At 37.6% G+C, this 20,574-nt stretch overlaps 1 protein-coding gene across 7 annotated transcripts in view; it reads right to left on the minus strand.

Annotated features, from left to right (window-relative positions):
- LOC109039960 (MAM and LDL-receptor class A domain-containing protein 1) overlaps positions 1-20,574 on the minus strand; it is a 228,999-nt gene that overhangs the window by 119,985 nt on the left and 88,440 nt on the right. For all 7 annotated transcript variants that reach the window (XM_072298987.1, XM_072298887.1, XM_072298933.1 and 4 more), the window contains 3 exons: positions 13,474-13,650; positions 8,908-9,064; positions 3,262-3,446 (listed from right to left, as the gene is read on the minus strand). In XM_072298987.1, the coding sequence (XP_072155088.1) occupies positions 3,262-3,446; positions 8,908-9,064; positions 13,474-13,650 (519 nt within the window). The remainder of the gene's footprint in view (positions 1-3,261; positions 3,447-8,907; positions 9,065-13,473; positions 13,651-20,574) is intronic.

Here is a 20,574-nt window from a genome sequence, read left to right on the forward strand (position 1 = left end):
TGGGTCGGGGGTCGGTCGTCTCAGGGACATCCAGATACGGGCTTAACGTGGCTTCGTCGGGTGGGATCGACCCCCCGATGCTGGGAACGGTATTGCCGAGGCCTGCCGACATCGCCCACTCACAGCCAAATGGGACATTCTACGCGAAATCGTCCAGGGACTGTTGCTCGACCAACCCTGATCCTTGTTTTATAATTTCGTTGTTTGTTAATCGATCCAATACTTAAAAGCACAAAAACCATTTTTCAACTTTTTTGACCATTCTCGTATCCGTGGGGGCATCTGAGGTTTGCAACTTAATTTCGATAAAATCGACCTTCACGAAAACGGGCGTAGCTGAAGCTCTGTTAGACTTACAGAATTGAAACGAAACGTAAGGCCAATTTCAAATTCGTCACACTTGGTACTTATTTCTTCACAGGAAATCTATTTTTAACGTTAAAATTGCGATTTATCGAAGGCCTGTATTGATAAACCAAAGTTTCTTGGGATTTACACAAAACATCACTTTTTTTGGACGAAGTATCCCAAAGGGGGACAGGACATTACCTTCAACGGCATTACCTCCAAAAATCCAACGGGACCGAGGGATTAGGTCGAAACTTTGTTGATGCGCCCAAATCGATATGTCTATAGATCGAGTTATGAAACGGTCTCGAATTTCACGATGTTAATTGCCTTGTCCTTACCCCAAAAAAAGGGAACATAGAATCCGTTACTTTCTACTCCGCAACCGTTTGTGCCATCCTATAAAATAGCACCTGCAATTAGCAGAGTCGCGGGCTATTTTATAGGATGGCCCACGTTTCACTTGTAACCTAACTTATTTATACTGTGCGTTGGCTTTCGACTTTCCGTTATAATTTCCTAAATTCAACTGATTTGAGATAAATTGAAAGTATTCGTTGGAAGGAAAAAAAAAATCCCCTCTCAAATTTTAAGCAAATATTTTCAGTCCTTTTGCCCTCGGGGAAGCTCACTTCATCTTTGGCTCGATCCCCCTTTCCTCCCCATCGCCCACCGTCCTCCACCGCTATACCCATCTACCCCCTAAATTGGGTGACGTAGTTTATGATCGACCCCTAATAGAAGATTGGAAATTTCCGTGAAATATTTCATGAAACTTTGTACGGCTGTGAAATTTTTGTAACATACGAAACATTCATTTCAGGGGTGGGATATGCAATCCGCAGTAAACCTAATTGACAAAAAAATCCAACTTCTTCAGTTATAGCTCTGAGCTACCTATTCTTTATTTTTCTCTACATGAAACACAATTATGTGCAGGCCCGCCACAAGGGGGGGGGGGATACTGGGTCCCTGGTATCGCGGGGGGAGGGGGCGTGCCGCCGGTGAAAAAGCACTACGAATTCACATAACCCTTGTCTCGTAAGAAAAAGTGAAAAATTTACCCTAAAAATTTCGCAAAAGGTGAATAAATTTTCAAAGACACGCTGGGGAACTTTATAATTCTTCTTTCTTCTTTAAAGGTTTCTATCTCTTTTCAAGATTTCTAGTATAGAATGATATTTTCAGTAACTACGTTTCATTTTCTTCCGTCGTCGGATGCTCAGAGTCTCCAGTCTGGGCATCCTAGACTTCAATGGCTAAACTCCCTTGCCATGAATTTACGAAAGAGGAATCCAGAGGGACCTGAGCTGCCCCCCCCCCCCCCCTAGAATTGAAAATAGTATCATCTGCCCCCCCCCCCCCCAAGAAAAAAAATTCCAGGTGTTTTGAATGCAATAATTCGAAAGTAGGTATTTTGTACAGAAAGTAAAAAATAGGCGTAATTATTCTGCAGAAATTTATGGAAAATCTCTGTCATGGGAGCTTCAATATGCGTCCAGATAGATTGAAAATGTCAAAAATTTCCTTGAGAAGTCCCCGCAGACCCCCTTCTGTGCTGGGGGCCTGGGCCTTGAAACTGGTACCAGGGCCCGAGGTGGGATGTGGCGGACCTGATTATGTGATAAGAAACTGTGAAAGAATTCCTTCGAATAATATTCGCAACGTTTTGTTAACTATTCAGCAAAATCTGTTAATTAACAAGTTGGAATAGATTTGTCATTTTTTTGGGAATCACCGGAAATATTGTAAGTACACCTACATAAAAATTTTAAATTTTCATACACGCCACCCTGTACAATTAGCATGAATTTACATGAAAACAGCACCGCCTTGAATATAGAAAGTAAAGTTGGAGTCAAAGGTTTTGGTCACATGGAAGACTTACATTTATAGGCAGAAATAAGCTTTTAATAAAATTTTATAAAATGAAATTTCATGAAATGTTTTAAAATTTTCTATTATAGTGATTCGAGTAGGTATGCCATGAAATGAATAAACCAAATATTGATTTTGATATTGTTTTAAAAAAAATTACGAGCCGAATTTTGAAGTTTGTTTCGATATCGATATCGATTATTCAGTATTTCAAGAATCTAATGAAAGATTTCCTTTTATCGAGCCAAAAACCACCAGGATATCGAATTTCATGCAAATCCATCGGTAAACAGCCGTAAAACTGATTTCCCGCCATCTTGAAATTTGACAGAATTTTAGATATCCAATGAAAGATTCGTTCTTCTCGTGTCGAGTTCAATCCGTCAATACACAACGGAGATGTCAGATTTCCGCCATTTTGAACTTTGACCGGCCGCCATTTTGTCAAAACTCAACATTTTGACCTGCGGTTTGCACCAAACATTTTCTTTTTTTATTATCTTTCGAATGAGGTATCACAAAGGGGGGTGGGTCGCCATTTGAAAAAAAAAGTTAGCCCCCGCCCCCCTTAGGGGGAGGGCCGCCCCCTAAATTTTGGGGGGACCGAAAAGTTGCTACTTCAGACCGAGGAACATTGCCAAAGTTTCAAACTTCTATCTCAATTAGGGAAAAAGTCACAGGGGTGGTCAGTGACTTTTGGATAACCCTGTATATCATTTATTACTAGAAGTTGATTCATTTACTTCCAAATTTTTCCAGTAATCGAATGAAAAATCGATATTTCGATCAAGTAAAACGATGTGTTTGATGATGGAATTGCGTGTTTAAAGGCACCTCCCGCGACACGAAAAGAAAACCTGATCTTCTCGGCAACTTCATGATGCAAGGGCTTGAGCATTTCCCGTTCGAAGTACGCCTGCGACAATTTTTCTCGTAATCTACATGCAATTTGCCCACTTTTCCCCCTAATGGAATTGTTCGGCGCACAAGTAGGGAATTTTGCTCACCCCTAAGGTACATGTTGAAATCTCTTACCCTGAAAGGATTTGTAGAGGAGACGGGAACTTCTGCTTGGTACCATCCGTTACCAGCCTCTCCAGACAAACTCCATATATCCCTGTCCTGCCCCTCCCTCCTATCGCTGATGGTAATGGTTAAGGTTCCGATGCCATTGCCAAACATGTGTGTCCAAAATCTCATGCATATTGGTGTATCGGGTCCTGGAGCAACATAGCACTTAGACGCTAAAAAGTTGGGGGCTTCATGACAAAAGTCATGTATTTATGATTATAATTCAAATGCTCAGATCTCTCTCTCAGCTGACATTTGGTTCGGACTCATCACAAACATATACTTGTGATCAGAAGAAAATTAAATTTTTCAGAGAAAATTGTCTGTGTAGGTGTATCGGTGATGAAACTAACACACCGTGTACCTTAGAGTGTAACCTTTGCGTTGATAGATTTCCTATCACGCATTACTCTTTTGAAGGATGACAAATTACTCGTACTATTGTCGTTGCAGAAAATTTCCGAGGATTTTTTTCGCTCATTTAAGAATATTCTCTGCTGATTTTCGGGCAAAAATTTCCAGTAACCCTGCTGAAAATGACCATGTTGGTAACATGTTGAGACCAGGTTGTTACCATAACAGGGTCTAAAACGCCCATGTTGCTATCAAGATGATGTCAACATGGTATCAACGTGATATCAACTTGGGATAAAAGACCAACATGATACCAACATGCTTGCATTATGGCAAATCCCAATATGATATAGACATGATTAAAAAAAAGGTTGTCAACAACATTGCACAAATATGGTAACATGATTATATCAATTTGGACTTTCTTACCATTATGATAAAGAGTTTACGTAAAGGTTAATATCTGTTGGCCCCATCATGGGAAAATACTGATATCATTGCACTGAAAAAAAAGTTCGGTGATTTTTACCGAACCCTTCGGTATACGGTTGTTCGGTGGCACAAACCTAAGTATTGGGTTTTTTTTAACCAAACGGCATTACGGCGTTTTAAACACACGACCAACCGAGTTCGGTAAGGTTTTACCGATCTTTTAAGGTCACGGAAACCAATCATTCGGTTATTCGCACCGAACTTTCAGCATATATTCGGAGAAAGTCGGAAACGTTCGGTTGCCGTCTTATTATTGTACGTGTTGATCCATAGATATGTTCAAATACGACTTTCTTATTCTTGCCTTTGTGGCCTTATTAATTTTTGAAATCCATGTTGATATTTTTTCTATGAGTAAATTTTCCTTTAGACATTTTTAATCTATTTTACTTTCAAAACTCATGTGTGCATTGAATAAAATTCATTTATATCTGCGGCTTTAAGTCAAAAGAAAGTTGCTCAATTAAGATGGGACCAGGAAGTAATTATAAAAATTATTAAATAATATTAAGAATTTATATTATTAATTTGATAAACCATTATATATATAAAATAAATTATAATGTATTATAGTAAATTATTAATAATATTATTCATTTTCATCAATTTATATTATTTATTTATCTTATTTCGTTTTTCATATTTTCATTTTTAATAACTATTTATCCGTCCATATTTTATTTCATTTTTTTCATGTGTTGTTCGTACTCCTCTCTTTCTAAAGCTTGATCTAATTTATATTATTTTCGTATCCTTCATTGTGAAACTGAATGATGTACAGAATTGCAAGAATATCATTGCTTCTAATCATTGAACCAGATCTGAGGACGTTTATTAGTGCTAAATTAGCCATCTCCCCCACGCGAGCGTCCGTGGCGGAGTGGCAGCGACACTCGGGCGATCACCGAAGTTCAGCAACGTCGGGCGTAGTTAGTACTCTGATGGGTGACCGCTTAGGAACTCGGGCGCAGCGCGGCTTAATTCTGGCGAACACTGATTGTCGGGTTCTCAGCGTCACTTCGCTGGTGTCCGCGATGAAAATTAAGCCTAAGAATGTGCAGCACGCCTAAATTGTAGCATTTTGGCATTTTGGAACTCTTTTTTTCAGTGTGTGATATCATATTGGTAACATGTTGATATCATGGTAAGAACATGTTGATATCATATATGATAACAGGTTCCATTCACCCTGTTGCTACCATGTCGGGCCGGACCAACTTGTTACCAACATGGTCATTTTAAGCAGAGGATCCTCCTAATAAGAATAAAGAAGAAAATTAAAAACGCCACAAATGAAATACATTCTTCCTATAAAGGGTGATTCAAAAGTCCCTTCCACCCCATTAACTTTTGGCGCGTATACGTAGTATACAGCCTTTGCGATCGTTTCGACCCCCCCCCCCCCTTACAATAACCGAGTCCCTTAGTTCCTTACCGGAAATAGACTGCCGCGAACTTCTGAGATTTTCCAAAGCGTGTAAAAAGTTTACTAATCCGTCAATAATTATGATTTAAATTTTTTGTCATTCTGGGGCTTTCTAGTTTATGTGTAATGAATACAGAGAGTCTACGTTACTCGGTTTTTTTTAAAAAAAACCTAAGAATGCTCCGCGCTAATTTAAAATATGCACATATAAGCAGAAGCAAACAACCTGATTCTAGGATTGCTGAGCAGTTCAGCACTCTTCGAATGAGAATTTTACTCCTCCGTTTTGTTTAAAACGTTGCATTGACAGATATCTACACCCGTGTTATGCTTTTCAAAATTTGGTACCACTGCTCTGATAGCCAGGGCCAGCCAGGATAGCCGTAAGTGCAATCTGTGATGAGCCTCGAGACTCTTTAGACCATGTGCTAACCGTGGCCCATACAGAAATTCACTCCCCTATCAGGCCAAAACAGTGCACAAGCAGGCACAAACCCAGGCAGTGTCCCAATCGTGGCTAGGTTCGCCGCGTGACTTCCTAGCTGAAGAACAAAAGACGACCCTCGCCGCAGTCGGACCTAATTACTTTCACTCATTACCCATTTCGCCGTCACGCTGGGATCCACCGAATTTTCAAAAAAATTGTTTCGCGTGTATTTAGCAATTTCTTCCTTACTCTCCGTTAAAAGACGAATTAAAAGAGGTCTCATTCATAAAAATCGGCCGAACAGAAGAGAAGTTACAGTATTCGAAATCCGAAGAAATCAACAAAACTTCTCCATACAAAAAATAAAATAGAGGGGAAAAAAGAAATGTTTAAATTACAATTAAAATATAATTGATCTCAGAATTTGACAAGCAATTCAATTATATAACTGAGAAAAAATTGGGAGAAATTACAAAAAATTCGCCTCTTGCAAGGGGCTTCCTTGTAAGAATTTTGACCTGAGGACAAGGGTTGATAAGCAGCGGTACTTCATACAATACACGGTGTGCCTGAACGAATACATTTTTTTTTTTTTTTTTTTTTTTGTCAAAATCTAAAATTCTTTACCTATATTTTTTAACTACAGTGTCTCTTGAGTCGTTTAAGCCAACAAAAAAAAATTCCGTCAAGATTCTGGAAAGTAAAGGCGCTTTAAAAGTATTCTGGGGCTATAATAGCTAAATCACCGGTAGTAAATCCCGTTATATTATTAAAACGAAATTGACTCCATAGTTTAATGCCTTAGTTTCTTAAAATACGATTATTTTAAGCACTCAAACATTTATACCACCAATTTTAGCCATGGGTGTTTCCTGAGAGCCGATAATATCACGAATTTCTCATAGAACCTTTCAAAAATGGCTTGCTTTTTGGGCAGCCGATTCGGTCATCGAACTGGGATTTAAATGGAAGCTGATAATAACACAAAGCTCTGAGAAAAGTTTTGAGATGAGTATAGGAATGGTTTGTAAATAACGAGGAGAGGCAGGCAAAGCGGCCAAAATCCGATCTAATTTTTGCCGTTATTCTGTTGAATTGATGTTGCCGCGGACTGCTAACTGTGCCCACACATGGTTTCTGTTCAGCATATCGTTATGTAAGTATTTTTACACGTAGAATCTAATTTCACGTCAGGGAGTCGACGCATTTCGCTTTTTTCGATTTTATACGGAAAATTGATGGTTTTTCGGGATTAAAATTATTATTGTTTCATGAAAAATAAACGCACCCAAAATGACTATAGCATATTGATTTTTACATATTTACACTCACGAAATTGGTTGGTAAATTCAACGAGTAGGTGCATCGACCTGGTTGGTATATCAAGTTTCTGCAATTTTTTTTCGGCAGATCAGTAGATTTTCGGGATGTAGATTGCTTACTTTCAATTCATGAATGAATAAAGCATGGGCATGGTTGAACTTCTTTGCATGGAAATACGTTTAAAATAAGAAAATCAAGACATATTTCAATTGCATTTATATTGAGTCAATTTCTTTTCAATAATATAACGGGATTTATAATACCGGTGATTTGGATATTTTAGCCGCAAAATACCTTTAAATCGACTTTATCTTTCAGGAGTTCGACAGAATTTTTCCTTTTCCTCGCTTAAATTATTACGTAGCACTTTTCTTTAAGAATCTGATTAGATTTTGCTGAGGGCAGATCAAAAAACTTAAACTCGTTCGAATGGCTTTCTACATTCACAATACAAGGTCTCGTCAAAGTACGTCGTTGACCTCGCAGTGTTGGATCGTATAAATTCTCTTGCTGTGCTACTTGCCTATTTTGAAATCTCTGTAAATGAAAACTAAAGGGGTTGATATGTGCGAGTTAATGACGCGCCTTATTAACACATTGTGTCGGAGTTCACTGCTTGTTTACCTACTGAGCTTGCTTAGTAATGTTTTATTCTTGCATGTTTGTGAACCCGAGGGTGCAGAGAGTTCACAGAAATTTCCACAGATTGTTTTTAATAATATTACCTAACCCACGAGCAACGAGCTCAAAGTTGCGTATTTTGAGCCCCCTTTAAAACGCGCGTTGGCGGGCCACTAAAAATAGCCGCCCTGAGCGCCTGACAGAGAATGGCCACACTCGGCGACTTACCTCTACTGCGTCCCATGGCCCGCACAAGGGCTATAAGTAGAGACAAGAGCCAGTATGTTGTTGCCATATGACACCCCGCCGTTTATGAGCCGAAAATAATATTAAAATAATTTTTTTCCTCATCAGTCCAGGAAATTATTAATCTAGATAGTGTAGGCAATGACTATGATTTTTTCCCCGTCTCTAAAGGCAAGCTAAGTCATTCAAAACATTCTTCAAAGTTGGGATACTCGCGGCTACTCCTTAAAAATGGCTCCGTTAAAAAAACAGGATTATATAGTCAATTCAGCATCTCCAGTCCCCCCATCACTATTTTTTTAGGTTGGCAACGTTGTTAAGTTCCGTAGAATCTACACGGGGGTACCAATATGATCATTCCAGAATTTACTTTGAATTAAATAATGGCCGTGCCAGATGGCAACGCGGATGCAGTAAAGGGATATTCTAAAATAATCAATATTACAGTCTCGAAAATGAATTCACAGTAGAAGGATGTTGGTGCAGTAACAATACCTACGATTGGAAACTAAGATTTGAGTAAAAATTAAAAAAATATTTGCGAATCTTTATACATTTATAGTGAAGGTATGTATAATTTGAATGAAAAAATACAAAGAAGTACTTAGGTACCAGAACTTTTGGACCTCAGCATTAAAAGGATATTCAAATTAATTTTTCACCAATTTCAACTAAAACTATGATGAGATTTTCCTGAGTGATTGGTAAAGTAAGCAATTACCGGTAGGATCAAATTCCATACTAGACAGCCGAGCAATATCTCCTGGTCTTCGCGGATAAGAAGAATCAATATATGCGTAGCCGCCTTCGATGCCACCATAAATGAAGCTGGATCGGTCTGTGGCTGGACCAGTGGACGGGTTCTCACTACCTCTTCCCTGAAAATTCAAAACCACACCACACGGGAATGAAACAAATACCTATAAAGTTTTGACAGGAATGTTTATGAGCTGAGTACTTACGGAATTCACAGAAAATATGAGTGGACAATCAAAGAAAGCCATTAAAGTCTATTATTCAGCTCAGATACAAGGATAATGTACCTACGGGCAAAACTTCCTTCCCTGGATTGTCAATCAATGGTAGGTACTTAATGTGATTTGCACACAGAATTGCATTATGCTAGCATTACACTAGTTATACACTCACGAGTATAATGCTAGCATTCTACTGGCTATACACGCACGAATGTAATGCTAGCATTGCACTGGCATTATACTAATTCTACACTCAGTAGTCTCATCTTGACACTTCACTATCTGCGCTTTAGCACTATGCTAGCTAGCACATTCCTAAATAACAATGCACTGTCACCCTTAAAAAGACGGTCCCGCGGGGGTGGCGCTGAGGCCGCGGAGAGAGTTCAAGGACACCTTAGGGTAGGTGGGAGTAAAAGGCCGCACGGGGAAAAAGGCCGCACCCGACTTTTTTCCCGAAAATTTTTTAGGTTGGTACCGGGACCGTGTTAGTTATGTTGGTAGTGGTGGTGATGTTGTGTTGACGAAGTTTCGGACCGAACGGACGCGTTCCCTCGAAAATATGAGGAGAGTTAATTTTTGGTGAAAAAAAATCGATTTTTCCAGTTTTATTTTGGTCAATTTCAAGTTTTATAATTGATAGAAAAATTCAGACGAGCTGCAGTTCGAACAATGATAAGGATGGTTTGAATATCCCGCCGTCACTTTTCGGCTAATGGCCTTGTCTTTGAATTTAGGTTATGGTTACCTACGTCATCAAATGGGGCAAAAAGCCGCAGGTCCGATGGGGCAAAAGGCCGCATGCAGCCTTCACTAAAATAGCACTCATACTTTATCTATCAACTTATACTACCAATACTAAATCTTTTACTACATATTTTACTAAATATTATTAATAATTACCAAAGATCCTAAAATGTAGGGTAGGTGGAGGCAAAAGGTCACACTTTTCCGTTGCGGCCGTCTGTTAGCCACCGTATCGCATGGAAATTCTGGAAATGTGGTAAAATATCAACTATAGCCCCTTAGGCATGAAATGGCACACTTTATAGAATTTTGAATGCATTTCCGAAATTTTTACGAACTTTTCCGGAAGTGTGGCCTCTTTCCCCATTTTTTTGGCAAAAGGCCGCACTTACGAAATTTTGGGAAAAAATTCATAAAAAATTCGAAAATGCTTTTAAAATTCTGGAAAGTGTACCATTTTGTGCCTAAGGGTCTTTAGCACATGTTTTACCACATTCTAGAAATTTTCACGCGATACGGCGGCCTACAGACGGCCGAAACGGAAAAATGCGGCCTTTTACCCCCACCTTCCCTACGCCCTTGTTCCACGTTGAGACTTGTGGGACACGCTGTGTTCAATCTTGTTAAGGGTACCAATGGTACCATTGACGAGTTAGATTTCTCGGGTATACCCAAGTATATTGATATGAAGCTGTGAAAAAGAGAGCGCAACTTTTAACCTCTTATAACGTCCCAAATATAAATACTAAAAGAAAAGTGAAATCTCTAGGAGTCAATCATAAACACCTTAACAATTGAGAAGAATAACGAGACAAAAACCGTTCATACGAGACAGGCTTGGGCTCAGAGAAAATGGGAATCGCACATTGAAGAGCACGGCGCCATCTGGTGGCCATGACTGATGTAGGGTAGACTGGGGTTAAGTGGGCACCATTTTGTTTGAAAAATCATAAAACAAATTTGGTGATAGATAGAGTTAATCTTTAAAGTACAATGTCTTCAGTATAATGTAAGGTATCTGCAAAAAATAGTATGTTTCATTTTTTAAATTTCTTCATGGTCAAAATTTAGATTTTGTAAAAAATGGGAAAGTGCTCAGTTAACCCCGTGGGGTGGGTTAACTGGGCACTGGGGGTGGGTTGACTGGACACTAAGATGAAAAAGCATACTTTTGAAAGAGGAAACTTTTATTAAGTCAAATGAACAAGTGGAAAAGTCTTAAAAATTAAAGAAATACATCTGAGGATGATTTTTTGTTTGTCTTAATACTTATATTATATACATTTTCACTAAGAGATACGGAAAACTTATTTCAATGACTTCTGAATAGGTCCCATGGTTGGTTGTCCTTTTTCTCCTTTTAGTTGTTAAAATACTGCAATTAAAATCAAAAAACAAGTTTTAGTGAATGTTTTGGCTAACTTGTAATCTATGGGGTTAACTGGGAATGCCCTCTTTAATCCCATTTGGTAGTGTTCAGTTAACCCCATTTGGTAGTGTTCAGTTAACCCCATTTCGGAATTTCAGAGAAAAAAAATCATAAATAATACTCAATTGGAATAATTACCAAAGTAATCACTGGAAATAGTACATAAAACTATAGATGAAACAATAAAGCACTTACCAAAGCCTTCCTCAAAAGCTAGATATGTCATTTGGGCTTCAGTTCACAGCACCGGGAATTTACTTTTCGCCCCACGAAACACGTTTGTAAACATAACTTCAAAAAAAACAAAGATTATCAACTCGGCGCAAGGTACACTAGTAAGGGTCTATAAACTGATGAAATTGACGCGTAGTTGGTTTTGAGTATGCCCACCAGGTGGCAGCTAGGTCGAGTGTTCAGTTAACCCGCCGTGCCCACTTAACCCCAGGCTACCCTACAATCATCACATAGTTATACACTCATTAGTGTAATGCTAGCATTACACTGGCACTGAACCAGTTATACACTCAGCAGTATAAAGCTGAAAAAATTCTTGTTTCCGTATCGGATACTTTTGACGTCAATAATGTAAGCTCATGAAATGCAATGATCGTTCGTATGTACCTACATTACAGAGTGCTATTATAACTTAGATAAGGATTAAAGTTCAGTCTCATAGGTAATGAGAGAAATTTCGTGTTTTATCGCCATGTGTATATGCATCTGTTCAATCACTAAACGCTAATGTTTTCTAAATACATGGAGTTTTAAATTGTAGAATTTTTTGTTTAAAATGCCTTTTTTCCAATGAGAAAATAAAAAAGTAAAACACTTCTTTACTTCATACATCTGCTAACAATTATGAATGTTGAATATGTTGAACATGTTAGAAAAGTTAGAATGTTGGTCTTACTGACAGTTTCTTTTTTGAGAATTACCTACATTCTTGCAAAGAAGTAATTTTCTTAACATCCTTGTACACTGAGCCCTTGCTTTTTTCGTTTTATTTCATGCCCATTTTTTTAACGCCCCAGCATTCCCCTTAGCAGTAACAGAAAAATAAAAAAAGTAATTTTAGTGAAAGCACTCATTTTTCTTAAAATTTCAGGATGAACTTGAATTTACGGGTGTTATTGCAGGATTTGATAAATACCAACATAATTGACTTCCTCAAGAAATCTGATCAGTGTCAATGACTTTCTCAATAATTCTGGGATATTATTATATTATTAATTTTCAATTTTCCTGTACCAATATATTTCATTTTCTTGCGTAGTTTAGATAATCGCTTTTGGCAACAAATAAGATATACTTAGTCCATATGGAGTGTAATACTAGTATAATGATGACCAACTTAATGCTAACATATAACACACATGGTTGGGACATAATCATTCAGTGTATCACTATTGAACTTAATTCTCACATATAGCTGATATAGCACCGACTTATTGCTAACATTATGTTACTCGTATTATGCTTGAAAATTTAATACTAGCACATTGCAAACAATATGCTTACATTAGGTACACTCATTTTTAGCAGGGATACTCTTAATAAAGATGTTTTCTTTTTTATTTTAGAGTTTTTTTCTTATTTTTCACTTTAAATATCCCACGAGGAATAGTCTTACGCATTACCGTCCCTAAAAGCTCATACCCCCTTCGTCCCTAAACAAGCCAGCCCCAAATGACCGTTGTTTGAGACAATAAAACTTGGGTCACTTGGCCGGGAATCGAACCCGGGACTTCACGATCATAGAGCAAGCGCTACAACCACTACACCACATAAGGCCGAAAATAATTATAAATTACCTATAATTATTGACTTTCTCAATAATTCTGAGCACATATTATTGATTGTTTTATACTTCATCTCCTTTTATAGTTTGAAAAATAGCTTTTCGTAATCGATTGGATATTATCCTCAGATGAGCCCACTTTACTTATTGACCCGCGGTCTGCGTAGCGGCCAGGAAGCGTAGCCCCCTAGTTTTAAATTATTTTAATTGATAGACGAAATTTTGAAAGCCATCATTTCTCAAAAAATGTAAAAAATCTAGGGCAAACTATTCTCATGCACTAATACCTTCGATAGGTACCATTCTTTGCAGTGGTACCTTGATCAAAATGCTTACCAGTGACCAATCAAAATCATCCTCCTCATCATTGGTCCATCCGCAAAAACCACCCTCAAAGGTGCAGTGCCCTCGGCATTCCGATCCCGGTTTTAAAGCCACATTGTCTACAGCAACAAAACCTCGAAACTTGCGGAAAGGGTCAGGTAACTCTTTGGCAACACCTTCGAAAACGATCTGCACAAGTTGGGAATAAATCAATCATTAATCAAGAATAATTTGAGCCTCGAGTTAGGTCCATATTTCGACAAGTCCGTACTCTCCCTTTACACGGTGTTTTCTTTCTTTCCTCCTTTCTTTCTTTCTTTCTTTCTTTCTTCTTTCTTTCTTTACTACTTTTTTCTTTCTTTCTTTCTTTCAAATGGCCCGCTTTAAAATAAAATTATTTTACTACTACCCCGTAAAAGTTTTTTTCGACGTTTTGTCATGTTGCAAACATATATAGTCTATGAGAATCTATGTATATGTTTGCCTTTTACTTATCACAAATCCTTGTTCCTTGAAAAATCATTTCCCACTCCTTAGATATTTGTTTGCAACACTCTCCTGCACAAATGCGCATCGTTCAAACTATCGCAGAATCGGATGACGCTTTTTCCGTGTTTCCGAAACTTATATAATTTCGTGCACATTAGCATCGCATGAATCAATAAGTGTGAATCGATGACGATTAAGATATTAAATTATGTAGCCGATATGAAATCCCCAGTCGGGAAGACAAAAATCCCTAGATTTTGTTAAAAATACCATCATTCGATGTGTCGATTTGCAATATTTAAATCTGCTTGGCTTCTTTGAATTTTTCCGCCCCATAAAAGTGTTGAACAGACCAATTTTTTTTTGTTTTATTTAACTAGGCCTCAAGGGCTAATCCCATCTGCTTGCGTCAATTTGAGACAATCCCTAAACTATTAATCTAAATTTTTTCTTTTCCCTGGACTACTATCTGCAGGCCAAACTCCTACCACCTGTAGTATCTGGGTAGAAGTTCCCCATCTCCTCAATTTTCTCTTTGAAATTTCATTAGCTGACAACCGAACAATGTATAATCTCTCAGTTCCTTAAATGATGGCATATTATCTACATACTTTACATCATTATACATATTTCAACTCTAAATCCCTTCCCATTCTCCTATCTAATATCTCCAATAACTCATTATCTCTTATATCAATCAATCCCTTCCTCATTCTAAATATGAAAATGAATATCCAGGCTTTTATCAGCAATTCCATGCATAGCCAGCCAAGAGTCTCCAGCATATTAATTATTCTATTTCCCCAATCACACCCTAGCATATATCTCATGGCAGAATTCTGTCCCTTTTGTAAATCCCTAATCGCTTTACTACTTGCCTCTCCAAGAAGAGAAATACAGTAATTTAATTTAGCTCCGATTAACGAATTATAGACTAATTTTCTACTTGCCTTCCCAATGAAATCCTTAATCCTCCACAGCATACTAATCTTACCCCTAAAATCCCTAGTCAAAGTAAAAGGATATTGGTTGAGGAGTTTTTTCTTTATTCTGTTGAACTGTCAAGTATATTGAGTGAGACGCAATCGTTTTATATTCCGACTTATTGTCCGGGAAAAATAGAGTTTCCAATAAGCCCTGCAAAATATAGATGAAAAATATTATCTATCGAGTCGAAGGTAAAATTGAGGGTAAAAGAGTCGATTTTTACTTTCTTTTAGGTATCTCATCAAAAAATCCCTAGATATCGGATAACAGTCTGTCACCGTATATCTGGGCCCGGGGGGAGGGGGGGGGGCGGCAAAAACCTAAATCCGGCTCTTAGACCTCCATCCTCTAACCTCAAAATTACCGCCCTCTCCCTAAAGTCCCCTCCACCCCCTCTAAAATTTTAACTAATTCATAGTTTGAAACGAAACTTTGGGGATGTTCATAGATCAATGTTAGCTACCTATGGGCTCCCACCCCACGGGGAGGGACAACGACCCCCAGTTTTCTTTCTCAAATAGCAACCCCCCCCCCTTTGTAAAATATCCATCGAAAGACGATAAAAAATAGAAATTGGAACGCAAACCGAGATTCAAAATCTTGATTTTTGACTAAATGGCGGCCGGTCAAAGTTCAGAATAGGGCAAAAATGAATGAAAAGAGTTCCATTAGAACAACATCATTTTGTAATGAAGGTGAAAAACGAACCAAGGTGTCGTGGTGATCGAAATTTTATTTGCTAAAATACCTTTCGGCTTACGCCATCATCAGAGCTTTTGTAAAACATAAAATATAGGTACACATAATCACGTTTTGAAGTTTTAACAATATTTTACATCACGGATATATGTTCATGACTAGCGGAAAGCCCATGACTGAAGTCGCGGGTCTAGATGCTCTTTAAATATCGATATTGATCATTTCAGTAGTTGATGGAGTTTCCGTGATTTATCTTGGCAAAAAACTATGATCGTTTAGATCAAGTTTTTTATTTTTTTTTATGTTTTTCTATTTTTTCCCTTTTCTCTATTTTTTCTTCCCGCACGCTTTCTTCTTTCTTTTACGTAGAGAGTTTCGTTAGTATAATCAAGTAAATAAATTTCATAAATAATATCTGCATAAAGCGACATTTATTTTTATAAATATTGACAGAAGCATGGAAATTTTTTATGGGGGGGGATTACAATTGAACCGGGCACAATTATAGAATGGGGGCAAGAGGAACACTTGAAATATTAAATTACTATGCCTTTACCCGTTTTATAATGATTTATCTCGCTTTATTAAAAAATATAGTATTTCATAAAAATTATTACGATATTATCAAGATGGATCACAAGACGCATGAGTGAGAATGGTAGCAATGATAAATAAAAATAAAAAGTTAAAATGGGGGAAAATAGAATTCCAAATGTTTAAAAATTATTGTTGTGGGGAAGGAGCTCGACACAACCTCTGAAGTGAGGGGTATTGCATACCTAAAGGAAAAAAACGTGCGACAGGGGATTCAGGCATCATGGCATCCCCTGGGAAAAAAAACTGAAAAATTGCTAGAAACATGAGAGGGAGGGAGGAGGAGGATTGAATAATGGAAACAAAAAAATGTAACATAACCTGTAAGCTACAATGTGTGATTAGATTTAAATATAAACATAATAAAAAAACAAAGACAATAAAGAGACAGATGACTTGGCCAGGTGAAAGATGAAAGTAGGAAAAGAAGAACGATGAAAGATGGAATTTAAAAATTAAATGATGACAACGCATCATTTGTGGGAAAAAAGTTAGGTAGCCTCCATTAAAATGATAAATTCGAAAATCAAAATATCAATCAGATGATGAAAAACCAGGGTTACCAAGGAAACTAAAAATTGAAACTTAAAAAAACGGTTTAGTGGAAAACAGCGTAAGTAAGGCACTTACGTTAATGACTGTTTATGGGTAAACGGTAAGTGCTATTGAGCCCTTTGAATGTGGCCTCTATTTGACCGAGAGGGACAATATTGCAAAAATTGAAGGAGTTAGAGCGATTCTGTCAAAAGTTATCGTGAACGAAAACAATGTGTAGGCGGCAAACAGGTAACTATTATAGTGGGGATAGTGTCAAAATTGAAAGAACGTCATTGATGATTGGAAATACCCTGCTAAAAATGAACATGTTGGTAACATGTTGAGACCATGTTGTCACCACATGGTCTAAAACGCCCATGTTGGTATCAAGATGATGTCAACATGGTATCAACGTGATATCAACTTGGGGTAAAAGACCAACATGATACCAACATGCTAGCAATACGGCAAGTCCCAATATGATATGAACATGATTTAAAAAAAATGTTGTCAACAACATTGCACAAATATGGTAACATGATGATATCAATTTGGACTTTCTTACCTTCATGATAAAGAGTTGATGTAAAGTTGGTATCTGTTGTTCCCATCATAGGAACATACTGATAAAATTGCACTGGAAAAATTTTGTGGGTTTGTTTAAAAATCTAATGTCGAATTCGTTCTTCTCGGGTCAAAATACCCCCAGAAACCGAATTTCAGGTGAATCCATTGGCAAGAAATCGAGTTTGTCTAATTTTCGTCCACTTTCAGCCTAAACCGGCGGCCATTTTGAAAAAATAGGGGTTTTTTTAAAAAATCTAACGTCAAATTCGTTTTTCTCGTGCCAAAATACCTACAGATACCGAGTTTCAAGTAAATCCATGTGCAAATAGCAGAGGTGCCAATTTTCGGCCATTTTGAACTTTGACCGGCCGCCATTTTGAAACGGTTTGAGATAATGACTTCGGGTTTACGCGAAAAATTTTCTTTTCTTATGCTCTTTCGAACGAGGTATCACAAAGGGGGTCTTCCCATTTGAAAAAAAAAAATTAGGGTCCGTAACCCCCCCCCCCCCAAAGGGGGGGCCCCCAATATTTTGGGGGGTCAAAAAGTAGCTTTCATTGACCTAGGACTACCCCCCAAATTTCATTTTCCTAGCTGCAGCCGAAAAAAAAATTAAATAGGGGTCCCGGGACTTTTGCCGCATCCTGTATATATTCTGAGAAAGTCGGAAACGTTCAGTTGGCGTCTTATTATTGTACGAGTTGATCCATAGATATGTTCAAAGACGATTTTCTTATTCTTGCATTTGTGGCCTTATTAATTTTTGAAATCCATATTGATATTTTTTCTGTGAGTAAAGGAGGAGTGTCGTTTTGGGCCTTTTCCGGCCCCACCTGGATTTTGCTGAATGTTTCATATTTTCAAAGTACTAGTCTTAGGTAGACTTTATGCCAAATATTTCACCGGACGGAGCCCATGCAAAGGTGTAACAACGCCTAAACCCATAATCTTGGCATCGAAAAATAGTTATTTTCGTCGACTTTTTTCACTGTTATCACGCTTTCAGCAGACGATTCCTTTGTATTTTTTTTTTTGCGTACTTTCCGTTTCTGGCCTTTTTAGAGGCCTCCGATAAATTTTAAGTTGCCTTATGGTCCATTGTTGCCATTTTTTGCCCATTTTTGGGGCTCTTTTCTATTTTACACACGCAGAAATCAATTTAAACTAAGAAACGTGTACGTTTTTGAAAATAACGCAAAAAATGAATTAAAAATGTTCGGTAAGTACAACTTTTTCTACGTTGCCAAATTTTCGATAAAAATCGTCCCACAGAGCCCAAAATGGCAAAAATTCGATAAATTGCCACGCTTAAGGTTCAAGAAAGTGGGGTACTACTTTTATATTGACGTACGTAACAGCTCTTACCTACATATACAACGTATCGAAAAATTATAGTTGTACCTGGATTCCTACGATGTGAAAATTGACTGGGATGTCGATTTTAGCGGCCTTTTCTTACTTGAAGGTAGCTCTTTTGAATGTTTTTCGACCTTAGTCACCCTCTATGGGTGTGTACTATGGGTATTTTTCTACGTACTTACTTTTCATATCTGGCCATAAAAATGGCTTCCTGTGAATTTTAAAAGGCCTAACGGTCCATTGTTGCCAATTTTCACCAATTTTTACGGGTTTTTTCAAGTTAACGTGTGTGAAACTTAATTTAATCTAAAAACCGTATACATTTTCGGAAAGAACGTAAAAAAATACATAAAAATGTGATGTGTAACTTTTCTCTACGTTGCCAAATTTTCGAGAAAAATCGTCCTGAAGCGCCAAAAATGCCAAAAATTAAATTAATCATCATGTAGAAGGTTTTAGAAAGTGAATTTTGACTTTCATGTGGATCGTGGAACACATTCGCAACGCAGTTTCTATTGTTTGGTATATTTGGCCTGTAGCAAGCATCTTGAGAACCAAGGATTACCTCGAGGTTACAGGAATAAAGAGGTGAACTGGAGTGAAGGAAAGCACCTAAAGCACTTATCTAATTAAGCACCTTGAGGGTCCCTTTTGTCACGTTCATCTGAGCGATTACATGCTCCGTGAGACGCATTACAATTTTCCATTTTTGATATGTTATTTGTAGTGAAAGAAAACTTAATATTCACTTCTTGGAACCTTCTACGTGATGATTAATCCAATTTTTGGCATTTTTGGCGCTTCAGGACGATTTTTCTCGAAAATTTGGCAACGTAGAGAAAACAGAGAAGAATCGGAAAATTAAAAAACTCAAACTCACAAAATAAAATTAAAAAGCCGACGCGTTTCGGGACACCTCGGTCCCTTCTTCAAGGCTAAATTCCGACGCAGTCGGAATTTAGCCTTGCAAGGTGTCCCGAAACGCGTCGGCTTTTTAATTTTATTTTGTGAGTTTGAGTTTTTTAATTTTCCGATTCTTCTCTGTTTTCTCATTTAATTAGCTCACAGTTTGTTACCTCGGTTTTTTCCGTTAGTTTCGTTTGTTTTCGACTCTTTCGGTTCGTAGAGAAAAGTTACACATCACATTTTTATGTATTTTTTTACGTTCTTTCCGAAAATGTACACGGTTTTTAGATTAAATTAAGTTTCACACACGTTAACTTGAAAAAACCCGTAAAAATTGGTGAAAATTGGCAACAATGGACCGTTAGGCCTTTTAAAATTCACAGGAAGCCATTTTTATGGCCAGATATGAAAAGTAAGTACGTAGAAAAATACCCATAGTACACACCCATAGAGGGTGACTAAGGTCGAAAAACATTCAAAAGAGCTACCTTCAAGTAAGAAAAGGCCGCTAAAATCGACATCCCAGTCAATTTTCACATCGTAGGAATCCAGGTACAACTATAATTTTTCGATACGTTGTATATGTAGGTAAGAGCTGTTACGTACGTCAATATAAAAGCTGTACCCCACTTTCTTGAACCTTAAGCGTGGCAATTTATCGAATTTTTGCCATTTTTGGCTCTGTGGGACGATTTTTTGCCATTTTTGGCTCTTTAGGACGATTTTTATCGAAAATTTGGCAACGTAGGGAAAAGTTGTACTGAACATTTTTCATTCATATTTTTGCGTTCTTTTCAAAAACGTACATGGTTCTTAGTTTAAATTGATTTCTGCGTGTGTAAAATTGAAAAAATCCCTAAAAATGGGCCAAAAATGGCAACAATGGGCCATAAGGCCCCTTAAAATTTATTGGAGGCCTCTAGGGAAAGTACGCAAAAAATACATAGGAATCGTCTGCTGAAAGCGTGATAATAG

This window comes from Bemisia tabaci, chromosome 1 (assembly GCF_918797505.1).
Source record: "Bemisia tabaci chromosome 1, PGI_BMITA_v3".
NCBI lineage: Eukaryota > Metazoa > Arthropoda > Insecta > Hemiptera > Aleyrodidae > Bemisia > Bemisia tabaci.